The following is a 16,158-nucleotide window of genomic DNA, read 5'->3' as shown; positions in this document are numbered from 1 at the left end:
CTTACTGGTCATAGTTACTTAATGATCATAGTTACTTAATGTTCATAGTAACTTACTGTTAAAAAATACTTACTGATTTACTCTACATTTACCAACCGTTTCTCCGGCAGTTACATAATATACTATTCCGATCTTCGTAAAACTAAAAACGGAATTCTATACTAATAAAAGATAGCTTTGAATCAAATTAGATAAAAAACAGCAAAAGTTATAATTTCTTTTTCTAAAAATTTTCCGATTGTTCCTATGACAGATTTATGATATAGTCGTCCTATCTGGCCCGTTCCGATTTATATAAGAGTGAGAGTATAACTAACAGCCAAGTTTCATTGAGATATCTTTGGTTTCGGTTTTAATTTTATGAAAATCGGGAGACTATATCATATAGCTACCACACAAACGATAAGAAAAATGCAAATATATTTTAAAAAAATGTAGTTTTTTGAATTAAAAGTGACTCATTCATTGCGTTGCAAGCTTAATACTGAAATTTTAATACCCTGCAAGTGGATAATGTCGCAAAAGTTACCGCAAAAGTCAGAATCAGTTTTGAAACTATGGTAAGAAATCAATATTCTTGAATTATTCAACTGTAAGTTGGGCTGTTAAATTTGAGTTGGATACATCCTTAACAGAAATTTTTAGAACATAAATGATGGTCTATAGCACTACCACTACCACTATCACTATTGATGTAAACCTTGGAGAGGCCACGGACGGAATGAGGTAAGTGCGAAGGCAATGTCTTTATTTATAATTTTTTTGTAAAGAGAAACAGAGAACTGAGAAAGCAAGAGCGGGAGGGAAAGAGGTATCTCTAAAGATATGTAGATCCCAGTTAATGCTACTGAAAACACAGGGCCAGTCCGTTGAAGCAAACGACAGACATGTGTAATTAAACAGTCCCTTGTGCGGTCCTTATATAAATATATTTTTTCGCAGCACTGTGGCCCGTGTGTGATCCGCCGTTTTCTCTGGCGCTGTTCCTGCTGGCCCAACTAGGTAACTAATAAAGAATAAATAGGGTTAGAAAGCAAGGTGGCGCTGAATGGACTAAATGGACTTCAGGGACTTGGCTCTGCATACAAATCGCTGTCGCCAGCATCACACGCCCTCAATAATTTATTGCATGCTATTAGCATCACGCATACTCTGCGTTGGTTTTCATCAGCGCCGATCTGAGCAAGACTGAGTGAAACTGAGCTGTCTGTGATTGATGCTAGGCCATTGTTGCTATTTCCCCTGTAACTGTGATGGAAAACCCGCTCCCCGAGACTGCACGCAATGCTATCTAATTGCCAAAACGAACATTGCGTTCCTCGTTCTCCCCATTAATTATACGCCACGTATGTCGCCGAGCGCCGGCCACTTGATAAATGGTAACCAGCCAGCAGCAACAGCCAAGCTGACAGCCTCAAATGCAACTCAAAAAGTAGTTGCAGTGCAGATAAGAAAAGCTCCTCGGAGGAGAGATGGAGAGTCGCTGCGGGTCACAGAGAGAGAGAGAGATAGAGAGAGAGCAGAAGGAAACATTTTTTGGGCAAAACAATTTGTCAAAGTATCGCCAAGGCAACTCGCGGCCACAACTTTTTGGACGGCCAATAAGTGGCGGTAACTTTGCCAAAATTTCCACCACTGTTCCTGCTCCAAAACCACCTCTTTGTCTGGTGGGAAACTTAAGGCAATCTTTCAAGTTGCCAAAAACAATTGAGGGTGCGGTAGAAGAACGACTGATATAACTAAAGTATCCTATATACATAAAGTATTTCGGACTAACTTGTACTTAAAGTACATGTTTTACCTTTAAACGAAGGCATCAGCTTGCTTTTTATTCAATGTTCCAATCCATTTTATGATAATTTCTTGAAAATATTTAGGAGAAAATTAATCCGCCGCAGCATTTAAGATGCTGTTTCCGTTCTCCGGTTAAGCAACATAACAACGAATGCAAGGTTCGCCTTTCATTGCCTTTCATTTATTAAATTAGCTCGATAATTACAGGCGAATAAGCTGGAGCCAGGAGCTGATGCCAAAGCATCCGTACTCGCAGCTACATCCGCTGCGCACATTCCCCTCTACTTAGTGTCCTCCAAGTGCCATTCCCCTGTCATCCGGCGCACACTCACCCACTCGAATAACAGATGACAAAAGCCGTAGGCGAAGCCACCACATGCGTTTGGCTTTCGAACTTGCACTGTGTTCCCATCCCCCATCCCCAACTCCCGCACTCCAGGTTCCACGCTCCACTTTTCCGGCATGGAAATATCAGTTGCGTACACCTCACACTTCCGACACACCTCACAACACGCCCCCTGCACACATGTCTCTAACTACATCAAGTTATTAGCACTAATAGAGCGTAAGTGACGGATTAGATCGTTGTTATGACTCCTGCTGCATCCGAACCACCGAGCAAATTCTAGGGGCCACTTTGATGGGCAATGTGGTGAGGTGAGCTCCAATCAAATGTTATTTTCTAATAAATGGCTCGAAGCCACTAACTAATGATACTCACACAGGTAAAGTTCCAAAGCAAGTAGAACTGTCGTTAGTAAAAGTTTAGAAAAAAAAACAAAACAAAATTAGACAAACGGGGCTGCAGAGTACTAAAGGAGGCCCATAGGAAACTCCTGACTAACAGAATCGGACAAGAGGACAAGGACAAACCAAGAGGCTGTGTTGCAGGTAACCAAACATAAAAAAGAAACTAAGTCGAATCAAAACCACCCTATTATACTGCTTGAATCTAGATATCAGGCACAGCCCCTTGTCATAAAGTTAGGAATTCACGTTCTACTGAGCTAAACAACAAAAATAGAATCGGACGAATATAACTTCGCTAATTAATACAAGAATGTGTCCATTGTATATTGCTAGCAACGTGATATCAATTTAAAAAAATTTTCATTTTTGTAACCGATAAAAAAATAATATTTCACGTGAACTTGGGTAAGTATATTTACAGCATTATTGAATCATAAATTATTAATATGAGCAACGAATATATTAAGAAAATAACGAATAATAAAAGAATGAAACTTACCTAGGATGTTTTAGCGCTGAATTTTGACGCCAACATGTTTGATAAATTATTCACTTTCACTATTTTAACTTTCTTTAACGTTTTGGGTATTGTATTGGATATGATTAAAATTATAATGCACTGCGAGGCTATAAAAAATGATAAAATAGAATAAAACATAATTAATAAAGTAAAAATCCAGAAAAAATCATCTAATAACTATGTCTTGTAAAATAATTCAAATAAGTTTAAAGCAATAAATAAATAATGGATTCCAAAGTATTTTTCATAAATAAGTCCACGTTCTGCTGTATTTTCTTTTAGAAAGTAAACATTTTAAGCAATAAAAGGTTTTTTTATTAGAGAAAATTTAATTTCAGCAAAATTCTTTTATGTTAATCACTATCATCAGCTTAAAACACTTGCACGAAAATGATCGAAACCTGAAATTAATTAGTTTAGATTTAAAATAATTAAATTCGAATAAAAAATGGTACAAAGAAATTAACTACTTAATAAACGGTGAAGCATATTTGCCGTTTTATCACAACAAAAAATGATTGAAAATGAATAGCGATATGGATTTTTATGCGGTAGTGGGTTAATTAAATAAAATTGACAAATCCAACCCATTCAGCTAAAAATTCAAATTGTAAGCACAAAAAAGTCTCCGCATTTGCTTTTATTTCCGGTTCTTGATTCGTCACTTTTTATCAATTACAGTTATAATTATTAATTATGTTTATGTACGTATATATCATATTCATATGTATTGCCGAATTAAAGTATATTAATAATTTATGTTGTGGATAAACTAGGAACCAACAGAGGCTGAGTCAAAGCTGGTTATATGTTTTCTATAACATTCACAGATGTTTGATATATATTCGTGTTAGAAGGGATTCATACACTAGACATTTAGGAAAGGGATTCGAAAGCTTGGACTGAAATAATGGGGGGTTAGGTGGTCGTTCTACGTAAACCCCCTTGCGTCCAGCTGTGTTGCTAACACCATATTCAGCTCTACGCAGCCTCATTCATTTTCAGAACTACCGCACTGTGTCCCAGAACTAATCTGAAGTTAACTGAATGTGGTTTTCGAAAAGGTTCTTAGTTAAAAAGAAACTGGGGATTGGCCACAGTGCGTCGCCTAACTATATCAATAATAATGCTCATACGCAGACCCGTATCTCCGTATTTTGGCAACTCAATGACTCACGTGTTTTAGGCTTATACTCTTGCTGAAGCCCTATCTGAATCTCGGGTTTATTGTAGAACAAAATATAAAATAGAAAAAAACAAGCACTAATTGTTATGTCTCTTTAGTGACAAACAACTTACATATGTATGTTTGGATTATACTCTGGTAAAATATATCCCAGTTTAATTATCTTTGGCCTGCCAAAGATCGTATTTCCATACATATATATATATATATATATATATATATATATATATATATATATATATATATATATATATATATATATATATATATATATATATATATATGTATATATACACACATATATATATACATATAAATATATATATATATAAAATATACATATATATATATATATTTATATAAATATACAACTATTTACATATACAGAGTTATATATGTATATGCGATATTGTATGATTTGCTTTTTCAAAATTACATATTAATTACATAAATTCTTTGAAGGTTTCTCAGTTTTTGCTGTCGATTTGCAAGCAACACATCAATATCCAATATCCAATCCAAAGTACGATTAAATTATGCCTTGATTATTTGCTCAAGTTATCCGTTAGTATTTGAATAGTAATTTAGTATATTGGAGTCGGAAGTATTTATTGTAGCCATTAATATAACTTTAATGGTACACACATATATATAACACTTTGCTTATTTTATTTATGTTTTCGTGTTTGTTTAGGGCTTTAATCTGGATTTATTTTACCTCAAATAAGTATATGTTGCCCGATGTTACGGAAACTAATAATAGCTGCGTTACAGTTTGGCCCGTTATTGGATTGTTCTAGATCTGAACTTTTCTTAACACGACTATAATCTGGCACACCATAACATTTCCATATATATTTTTCTATCAATCTATATTCAATATTCTGTTGCATTTGCTTTAGTTTTTATTTCGTCTTATTCTTTGGTGTTTTCATTGCATTTTCAATCTTAACGATTTGATTCGTTTCAACTAGTCGTCACACCTAGCCTGGCTCACACAATTAGCCAACTACAAACTAACTATACACAGAAAACAATAAATTAAAGATCCAATAAAAAAAAACACTCATTGTGCTTAACATATACATAAGTCGCTTGGATAGTCACCCATTTGCCAATTAATTACTTCTTAACTATGCATTTGCTTTTAGTTTCATCTGTTTCTGCTTCTTAGCTATAATTTCATTTGCAGTGTGTTTACAAAAATATGTTTTCGGTTTCCATGCGTACACAGGTCGGTCCTAAATGCTCATTACACAATTATAAATATTAAACGCTTGTTTTAGACAAATACAACGATCAGGGAGAAAGGATATGAGAAAGAGAGACGTAAAAGATACCTTTTGTGTTCCTTTTTGTATGCACCTATGTGTACGTATACGTAATATTTTATGGTGTTTTTATACCCTTGCAGTGCAGCATAACTTCAATGAAAAGCTTACATTACAACGCGGTGACGGAGTCATTTCAGATATCTAAATTCTTGATTAGCATCAACAACCGACTCGATCCGGTTATAAAACCCCCTTCTCTTAGTTTTAAGAGCTATTTTAATACATCTTTTCAATAAAGAATATAAGTTGGACCAAGCAGTATCGGAAGACTATATCAAAAAGCTTAACGTTCGGAAAATGATGGGAAACCAAACTAAAATTTCACTGTTTTCAATCATATTGGCATCTTATCCAATTGCTATTTTTGTTTATACACTTTTTTATAAATTTTGTTGTAGTCAGATGGCTTTACTATTAAGCTACGTAGGAGCCATTGGTAAATTAATCTGAAAACTGCAAGGGTATAAAATCTTCGACTTCCACAAGTTAGCTTCCCTATAAGTATTTAATTAAATTATATCTCTTCAAAGATTTAATTTTTCCTACATCCATAGGTATAAATGTATGTATATATTTATTTAAATTGTTGAGCTATGGGCTGAGTTTTGAGAAACCAGAGGCTTGAGATAGGTACTAAAGTATTAGAGCAACACTAGCAATAGAGAGAGGTACATTTAAGTCGAGATTGCTCTACGATAGTGTGGGCCAATTCGGTTAGATGTCAAATGGTTAGAAATAGTAGGAGTGGAGACCAATCTTTAAGCATTGAGGTGAAAGTTTAAGCGGAATGATTTAAGATCAAATTAGAAATATAATGACCATGAACACAAGTTTTTGGCAAAGTTTCTAAGATGCCCAGGAAACCTACGTATTAGGAATACAATTTTTGATTTATTACTTTAGACAAAGATCTCCTTTCCTTAGGTTTCATTAATAACTACGTTACGTTACGTTACGTTTCAGATAATAACTACGCTTGCTAGCTGAGCCCGAAAAGATTGGTTGCCACTCCTAACACTCGACCCAGTCTATTCTTTGCATATTTGTGGATTTTTGTTTTACATTATTGAAAAAGTACTGAGAACCGTTTGTAGGAGACCATTTAGTTTACCTTTTCGCGATCCTTAGGAGATGCTGCACGAATTGCGTTTGGCGCCCAGACTCCGCTCTTGGATGCGCTGCAGGTGCTGCAGTTGGGCGGGTGTGGGGGCGTGGGATCCATGGCCGCCGCTTCCGGAACCAGGCGCCGCAGCAGCCGCCGCCGCAGAAGTGGACGCCGATCCGCCACCTGCGTTGTGGTGGTGTTGCTGCGCCTGATGTTGATGATGCTGGTGGTGGTGCAGAGGAGTTCCCGGCCCATTATTACCAATCTGCTGCGGCAACGACTGACGGCGGCGACGTAGCGCTGGACTCAGGTTGTAGGTTATCTTTGCCTGGGCCAGCAGTTCCTTGAACACCTGCAAGTAAAACAAAGAATGTGAAATTGGTGATAGAGTGGTTCGTTTGCTCAGTAGCTCACCTGAGTAATGTTCTCGTTACTTGCAGCGGAGGCTTCAACGAAGCCGTTTTCCCAGTCCACCGTGACCACCGATTCAGTGGTGGCATACTCAACCTATAAGAAACAAGGATACCAAAAGCGTTCGTTACACATTTTCATTTCATCCAAGGACGCATTCTAAGTTTTGTTTAATATTATATTCCCTGTTACCACTTATGTATATAGGGGTCTACAACTTTGTGGCCAACGTTGTCTAACATTGTAGTATGATAGGCATAAGTAGACAAGCCAAACATTTAAATTAGTTTCATTTCATTGATAGAATATATACATATGTGTCAGACCCTACCAAACATTCAGATCAAAGTAATACAACTCTGAAAGGTAGGGTTAACAACTTCATAGCCATATAACATAATTCCCAGAAGGTTGCAATTGTTTGCATTAAGAACTCAGTCATAGTATGCCAGAGTCGAAATGTTATCTTTTACCTCGACTCCTGTCATTGCGTTGTAAAAATTCGTGAATCTAATAATAATATAAAAAGAGGGAAGAGGAAAGGCAAAATCAAGTCCTATCCCTAAGCTGCCCTTGGCCTGGCACGATGATCGAGTATTGAACGGGCTACAATACGTCCAGGCCAAGAATTACAAGCTGGCAGAGTGCATCCTCAGCCAGATGACCAACAAGCAAAGCCGCTACCGATTTCAACACGAGCTACTGCGCCGCCAGCTCCGTAGCGAGCAGCAGTTGACAGCCTTTTTCGAGGGAAAGCTGGGCCAAGTGGGGACTGCACCCGAATCGCAAAGCATCTGGATGTCTTGGTGTGGAAATGGGGAGGCAACAGTTGCTGCAGGTGGAGATAAAGATGGAAGTAGAAATGGAGATGGAGGAGATCTGTAAAAAAAACTTTGTACGAGCATTGTTAACCCCACAAATAGAATAAATAAGACCCATGCTTAACCCGCGTGACACAAATAGACTTCAGTGCATTTCCGGTGAGTAAAGTTATAGATTTTAGGTTATATTTCGGACCAAATTTCTAATTCAACTGACATACAAACTAATTCATTCAACATAAAGAAGCTTCTAAAAGGCACCCACTCTCCGAGGGGGAACCAATTTACGCTCATACCACATACAAGTGAACACAAACTTTATTATTATTTCTTATCGGCTGCAATCTGGAATCTGGAAGCTAACATTTTTTTCTAAATATTATTCAATCATTTCTATGGCAGCTATATGATATATTCGTCCGATCCTGCCCATTCCGAATTTTATACAAGTAAGAGTATAAGATAGTCAGACGGACATAGCCTTGACTTGGCTGTTGAAGCTGATCAAGAATACTGTTATATATACGGTTTTGTCGAATAAAAGGAAATTGTGAGCTTTGTCAATTATTGTTCGGACCTTTGCAACAATCCAACACGAGATTTGGAAAACAGTCAACAGATGATCTTTGGAATGTGCAAATCAGCGGTGAAGCCACCGCAACTCACTCAAGAGAAAGAGTCTGGTGTCGCCGGTTTAACCGAGAGAATAGATAAATAGCCAATGTAAGATACATACATATGTACATATATCTCAGAGTGTATTCTGAATAAAACGGTTAGGTAACCAGCATGTTGCGATTTTCCTGTGAAACGGAACCCAACCCTAAGAACTTTGAAATTAACGTAAATTGGACCGAGCGGGCAAGTTTTTACAACTCAAATTTCCGGTTTCATTTTGGTTTTTTGCATTTAATGTTTTGCTTTCAAGTATGACAACCAAAGCTGAGTTCCCCCAGCAAACTGTTCCTGTACGTGCATATTCGTACCTTTCATTCTGTCCTTTTGTTTTGTTGCTGCGATACTTTTTTCCGCGTGTTTTATTTTAGCTGTTGTGCCCCGAATTTATTAGAATCAGTTTGCGGTAAAACTTATACCGAGAAATTTCTTGAGGCTGTACTATGGCCCGGCCAAATGATGCTCACTTAAGATATGCAAAATACTCAAGGTTGGATTTCGCATCAGCCTGATAGTATTGTTATTATAACATGTAAGGTTATTTTTGTTTGCCCATGGCCAATTGTGCTGTTGTCTTTTCCGACAAACAAAAAATAACATTTGAAATTCGGTTTAACGGATTTAGCTTCTTTTGGAGCCGACTCCGTAATGACTTAGTACTCAAACTCGCAGCATAGTCTACCGATTCCGTTGCTCCTATTAAATAATCAATGGAGCACCTTTCGGAATCAGAATTTAAACGGACTCGGACTTTAAAATTCGGACAAATTGCTTAACTGAATTTCGCCACGCGCCCAAGTCGTCGGTTGAGAAAACTTTTGATTAAACTGTTTGTCCTTTCCATCACACCACGCTTGACAATCTCTTCATAATTGCTGGAACGCCCAAAAAATAAGTAATTTCCATTAATTGATGGGGAAAATGGAGCGGTAATTGTACAAACACCCCTCAAAGCTCTGAAACACTGCCAGAGAACGAAATCAAAGCTGTCGCAAAACCCGCCATCACCATTTTCGACGGCAATTAAAATTCATGCAAATTAAAATTCGGGCGAATGACCTCTATGTGAACTAGAAAGTCCCCACACCACCTCTCAGTGTTAAAGCTATCTGAATGAAACATTGCAGATATTCCTAAATATATTTTATATATTTAACAAAACGAATAATTCTCACTAATATATAGGTTGAAAAGGGCCAGATCGGATAACTACATTGTAAAGCTGTTATGAAAACTATCCGAAACTTTTATAATAAATAATTATAACTTTGCCAAGTTTCAACATATTTATACTCTTGAAGGGTATTCCAATTTCAGACAGAAGCCTGCGACGCAGTGAAGGACTCATTTCCGACCCCATAAACTATATATATTCTTGATCAGCATCAACAGGCGAATCTTTCTAGGCATGGAGGAAAGAAATACAAATTTTCACAATGTTTTCAACATTTTTTAAGCAGTTTTTACATTGTTAAGATTTTGAAAAATTGACAAAAATGTAGGTAGCTTAAAAGACTAATTGTAGTATGCATATTTATTTGCCTATTTATAACTAGCATAAAACAGCTTTCCCAATTGAAATTTATGCTGTGTTGGCTTAGTTATGAGTAAAAAGTTTACAAATTAAAACGATATCAAAATAAGTTTGAGAGTTAATATGTAATTCTTCATCCCCAAGTGATATTTTGTCCTATTTATATTCGTTGTGAAGAAAATTTAAATTTTTAAGAGACTTATGTTAGTATTGAGAACGATTTACCTCGCGCTCCGTTTCACCGTCAGCCAGGAGGTCGATCTTGTTTCCAACGACCACAATAGGCACCGCCGAGGTGGCTTTCGTCTCATGGATCTGGTCGCGGATCGTGCGCACCTCCTCAAATGTGCTGGCATCAGTGACATCGTAAACCAGGATGAAGGCGTCCGCTGAGGATATTGAGAGAGCTCGCATCGCTGGGAACTAGATGGAGGAGTACAGAACGATTTATAATTTATTAAATACAATTCACCTGTGCTACAGAAACTTTAAGTAATTTCACACAATTTACACTGATATACAATATTTACAAATTATGCTTATTATACCCTTCAGTCAAAAGTTTGCAACGCAGTGAAGGAGTCACTTCCGACCATATAAAGTATATACATTCTTGATCAGGATCAACAGCCGAGTCGATCTAGCCATGTCCGTCTGTCCGTTTCTGCGCAAACTAGTCTCTCAGTTTTGAAGCTATCTGAATGAAACTTTATAGTTAGTCTTCTATACACTCTCACTCGTATATATGTCGAACGGGCCGGATCGGACTATATCATATAGCTGCCATAGGAATAATCGGAAAATTTTTACAAAAATAATTATAGCATTTTCAATTTTTAACAGAATTTAATCAAATTTGAGATATAGCCAAATCATATTATTCTAAAATTTGCTGTAAAATTGTATGAAAATCGGACTACTATATCATATAGCTCCCAAAGGAACGATCGCGAAATTAAATCAATTAAATATTATAATATTCAGTTTTCAGCCGATTTTCATCAAATTTCAGATATAGCCATTTTATATTAGTCTTAAATTTGGTGTCAAATTTCATGAAAATCGGACGACTATATCATATAGGTGCCATACAAACGATCGTTTGATGTGGAGTAAAAATGCAAATCTGTGAATGTAAAACTGCAAATATAATATGTATAGGTGAATGAAATGAAAGCAGGTATTACTTCATTGTTTTTGAACATAAATTTATATTATTTATATTGTATGAATTCCTAGTCATCGAAGTTCTGTCTGCAAGGGTACATAAACTTCGGCGTGCTGAAGTTAGCTTCCTTTCTTGTTTTTATTTTATTTTTTAAACCAAAAAACAAAAAAATGAGAATGTGTTTCTATTGATAGTCCTTTATGGCTTGGCACTTGCCCAACTTATATAGGAATATGTTCATAATTGAATTGCCATTTGATTTTTGCTAACAAGAAAAATAAGCCTTAAACGAATAACATCAGAATATTACTTTTTCTTCCCATTCAAGGACCTAATTGAGATGCCGAAAGTGTTACGCCATATTTTTGCAATGCCACGGTAACCTGTATTTCGTTGAATGCCTGTCGTTCTTAAAATTCATTAAAATGGGCGACAAAATGAGTTAGTGTTGAACAAGGAATGTAAATTACAGCAACGACAACGTCTGCCTTCAAAAACAATTGTTTCATCAACGGCAATTTGCATATTATTATATTGTCGCACACACACGCCGATATTTGAATAATCACAGACAATAATGTAAATTCTTACGCTTGGCAGAAAAAATGTTCTTGCATTTTCCTTAATTCTCCGTCAAGTGAAGGGGAAGCACATTGAAAAAGAATAATTCGCATTGTCGTGTGTGCATAATTTTAAATTACACTCACAATAAAGTGTGCTTACATATTTCTGAAAATCATAAAATTATCAGCCTGGATAAATTTCCCAAAAATTGAGGCAAACTTGACGAATTAATTTTAGGGTTTGCAATGGGAGGCCAGCTTGTTTTCAAGCAATTTTGTAAAGATACCTCTGAAATTTTCCTGACATTGCAATGGAATTAATTGAACATACTACGTACGATATGCTCTATTCGCTTTCACTGCATTGTTATTTCCAATTCTTATGCGGCTGGTGCAATGAATCGTAGCACGAATGAAACGATTTGGAGCAGAAGGCTGGAAAATCCAATCCAGGAGGTCATTGAAGATCCCAAAGCAAATGAAAACCTTACCATAAAAGCCCTCACAGAAAAGAAAACAAAAAAAAAAAAAACGAGAAAGGAAGCTAACTTCGGCACGCCGAAGTTTATGTACCCTTGCAGATAGAACTTCGATGACTAGGAATTCATACAATATAAATAATATAAATTTATGTTCAAAAACAATGAAGTAATACCTGCTTTCATTTCATTCACCTATACATATTATATTTGCAGTTTTACATTCACAGATTTGCATTTTTATTCCACATCAAACGATCGTTTGTATGGCACATATAAGATATAGTCGTCCGATTTTCATAAAATTTGACACAAAATTTAAGACTAATATGAAATGGCTATATCTCAAATTTGATGAAAATCTTCTGAAAACTAAAAATTATAATTTTTAATTGATTTAATTTCGCGATCGTTCCTATGGGAGCTATATGATTTAGTAGACCGATTTTCATAAAATTTTCCACAAAATTGTAGAATAATATAAAATGGCTATATTTCAAATTTAATTAAATTCTGTTGAAAACTGAAAATGTTATTGCCACCGCGATTGTCAGTCTTCCGACAGCAGCCGCCGCCATTCTCAGTTCTCTCAAATTTCGCGATCGGTCCTATGGGAGCTATATGATATATTAGTCCGATTTTCATAAAATTTTACACAAAATTGTAGAATAATATAAAATGGCTATATCTCAAATTTGATTAAATTCTGTTGAAAACTGAAAATATTATTGCCACCGCGATTGTCAGTCTACCGACAGCAGCCGCCGCCATTCTCAGTTCTCTCAAATTTCGCGATCGGTCCTATGGGAGCTATATGATATATTAGTCCGATTTTCATAAAATTTTACACAAAATTGTAGAATAATATAAAATGGCTATATCTCAAATTTGATTAAATTCTGTTGAAAACTGAAAATGTTATTGCCACCGCGATTGTCAGTCTTCCGACAGCAGCCGCCGCCATTCTCAGTTCTCTCAAATTTCGCGATCGGTCCTATGGGAGCTATATGATATATTAGTCCGATTTTCATAAAATTTTACACAAAATTGTAGAATAATATAAAATGGCTATATCTCAAATTTGATTAAATTCTGTTGAAAACTGAAAATGTTATTGCCACCGCGATTGTCAGTCTTCCGACAGCAACCGCCGCCATTCTCAGTTCTCTCAAATTTCGCGATCGGTCCTATGGGAGCTATATGATATATTAGTCCGATTTTCATAAAATTTTCCACAAAATTGTAGAATAATATAAAATGGCTATATCTCAAATTTGATTAAATTCTGTTGAAAACTGAAAATGTTATTGCCACCGCGATTGTCAGTCTTCCGACAGCAACCGCCGCCATTCTCAGTTCTCTCAAATTTCTCGATCGGTCCTATGGAAGCTATATGATATATTAGTCCGATTTTCATAAAATTTTACACAAAATTGTAGAATAATATAAAATGGCTATATCTAAAATTTGATTAAATTCTGTTGAAAACTGAAAATGTTATCGCCACCGCGATTGTCAGTCTTCCGACAACAGCCACCGCCATTCTCAGGTCCTCTCAAATTTCTTGACCGTTCTTATGGGAGCTATATGATATATTAGTACGATTTTCATAAAATTTTACACAAAATTGTAGAATAATATAAAACGGCTATATCTTAAATTTGAATAATTTCTGTTGAAAACTGAAAATGTTATATTTTTCTTTGTAAAAATGTTCTGATCATTCCTATGGCAACGATATGATATAGTCGTCCGATCCGGCCCGTTCGAAATTTATACGAGTGAGAGTATATAGAAGGCTTACTGAAAAGTTTTATTCAGATAGCTTCAAAACTGAGAGACTAGTTTGCGTAAAAACGGACAGACGGACAGAAGGACAGACGGACATGGCTAGATCGACTCGGCTGTTGATTTTGATCAAAAATATATGTACTTTATATGGTCGGTGGTGCCTCCTTCACTCCGTTGCAATCTTCTGACTGAAATTATAATACCCTGCAAGGGTATAAAAAGTAATCCCACGAAATAAAATAAAAGAAAAGGCGGAAGGGAAACCATGGCCGGGCAGTGTCTTGTCGTTCACATAAACCAAAGCTGGAGGTGTCTCGGTGTCCGAATCTGAATCTGAATTTGAACTTAAATCCCCGACTCGACCGAACATCTGAACCTTCAAAAATTACTCGGTTAACGGTGTTTAATTAATATTCCCAGAGGGCTAGAAATGTCTAAGATGTTAACCTCTATGTGGCTTGTTTAAGATACAACACGTTTCTACTAAACTGTGTGTCGTCGTTTATGAATACATGCAAGTGAAGGGCTTTATCGGTCTGCGGAATGCTAAGACGGGACCATAATATTATCTTTAATTTTATGTATAAACAACAATGAATTTTAAAAATTTGTACGTAGCTATTCATTAGAAAATATCACTTTTGATTTTATATTTTATGTAGTTGTCTTGCCTGTCCTTAGTCTTTTTGCCTCTTTTGAATGTGTATGTGTTACCTCCATGCATTAGCTTCTAAAAAATACAGGCTGGCAATATTCATCCATTTTTATCTGTTTAAAGAAAGCTTTAAGGGATTTTGCGCCCTGCATCCGTTTCACTCTATTTTGTGCATTTAGGAGATGCTCATCGCACATACGCCCTATGGGCCTTGTCCCGTAGGTAACCTCCCCTTTCATTTTCAGCAATTTCAAACCCATTTATCCCTTCCCCGATGTGGCTTCCGCTTGTTGCTCATACGACAAGTCTGGCACAAGACCAGAAAGAGTCGGGAACGGAGGTGCCAACCCTGGGCCTGTTTCTGACGCTGTCAGCTCCACTTCTAGCACCGAGAGGAAATATCATCGAAATTGCCTCTAATTCGGATACCGTATTCCGTATTCGGTATAACAAAAACGTTCAGCAAAGTATATTAGTGACTTCGAATTAAGAAATTTGCAGAGGTAGAGGTGGGATTACGGAATGCTTAATTTAGTGGTAAGCATGGTATTGGTATATCAACCTTTTTATATATTCAAATATTATTAAAAACAAAAAAGGAAGCTAACCCTTGCAGATTGCTATGCTATCATAAATAATTAACACAATATATTTTATATGTATTTGTGTTAAGATAAACCGAGGTAAGTAAGCCTTCCGATCCGAACACAATATATTTTTTTGGCTCGGTGTTTATCCTTTGCCTGTCACTCGTTTTGTCTCTTATGAGGGAGTCATCCTCTTGATTTCTCAATAGACTCCCCATACTTACCACTTGGCAGGCTGATTGTGTGCCTTTTGTCTTACGTTTCTCTTGTGAGCTTTTCATTCATGGGATTATCAATGGAGATGCGGCACTGAGGCTACGATGTTATGGAAAATAGGCAGCACGAAATGCAATAATTTTGTAAATATTACAGGGAAACTGAATTCCTTGCAGGATATGCAAATCCCGCTTTTGACATCCACATATGAATTTTCTTCACACTTTGCAATTACTAGTGGGGAAGGAAAGTTGCCAAAGTTGATTAAATATCGGCTGCAAGCGAAAAGTGATGCCAGCATTTGCTGAAGGTGCACAATAAACAATAAACATGGACTCTCCGCACTCGAAACCGAAAACAATCTGAAAACTTTAACTGAGTTTGGCAGTTCCCTAACTCGATTCACACGTCTCTATGTGTGTCTGAAGCTCTGCATTTATTGAATTTTAAATGTTTTACTTTGATTGAGCAGAGAGTCAACAAAGCAACTTTATAAAACTAGAAACCAAAGAGATATATGGAGGTGTATAACAAATATCACGATTTCTGCATGAGACAGGGAATTTCGA

General features: G+C 36.3%; 1 protein-coding gene across 5 annotated transcripts in view; it reads right to left on the bottom strand.

The window, feature by feature from the left end:
• LOC110182651 (ras-related protein Rap-2b) overlaps positions 1-16,158 on the bottom strand; it is a 140,522-nt gene that overhangs the window by 111,239 nt on the left and 13,125 nt on the right. For 3 of the 5 annotated variants that reach the window (XM_020950720.2, XM_086839868.1, XM_020950722.2), the window contains 3 exons: positions 10,356-10,553; positions 7,104-7,196; positions 3,673-7,041 (listed from right to left, as the gene is read on the bottom strand). In XM_020950720.2, coding sequence (XP_020806379.2) covers positions 6,709-7,041; positions 7,104-7,196; positions 10,356-10,553 — 624 coding nt within the window. In that variant the 3' untranslated portion in view covers positions 3,673-6,708. Of the gene's footprint in view, positions 1-3,043; positions 3,172-3,672; positions 7,042-7,103; positions 7,197-10,355; positions 10,554-16,158 lie in introns of those variants that run through there. The other 2 variants (XR_015273214.1, XR_015273215.1) reach the window with 2 other exon arrangements.

Source organism: Drosophila serrata, unplaced genomic scaffold (genome assembly GCF_035046125.1).
Source record: "Drosophila serrata isolate PLE 108 unplaced genomic scaffold, ASM3504612v1 contig_378, whole genome shotgun sequence".
Classification (NCBI taxonomy): Eukaryota; Metazoa; Arthropoda; class Insecta; order Diptera; family Drosophilidae; genus Drosophila; species Drosophila serrata.
Note: the sequence above shows the minus strand (reverse complement) of the source record. Positions and strands in the feature narration are given on the sequence as shown.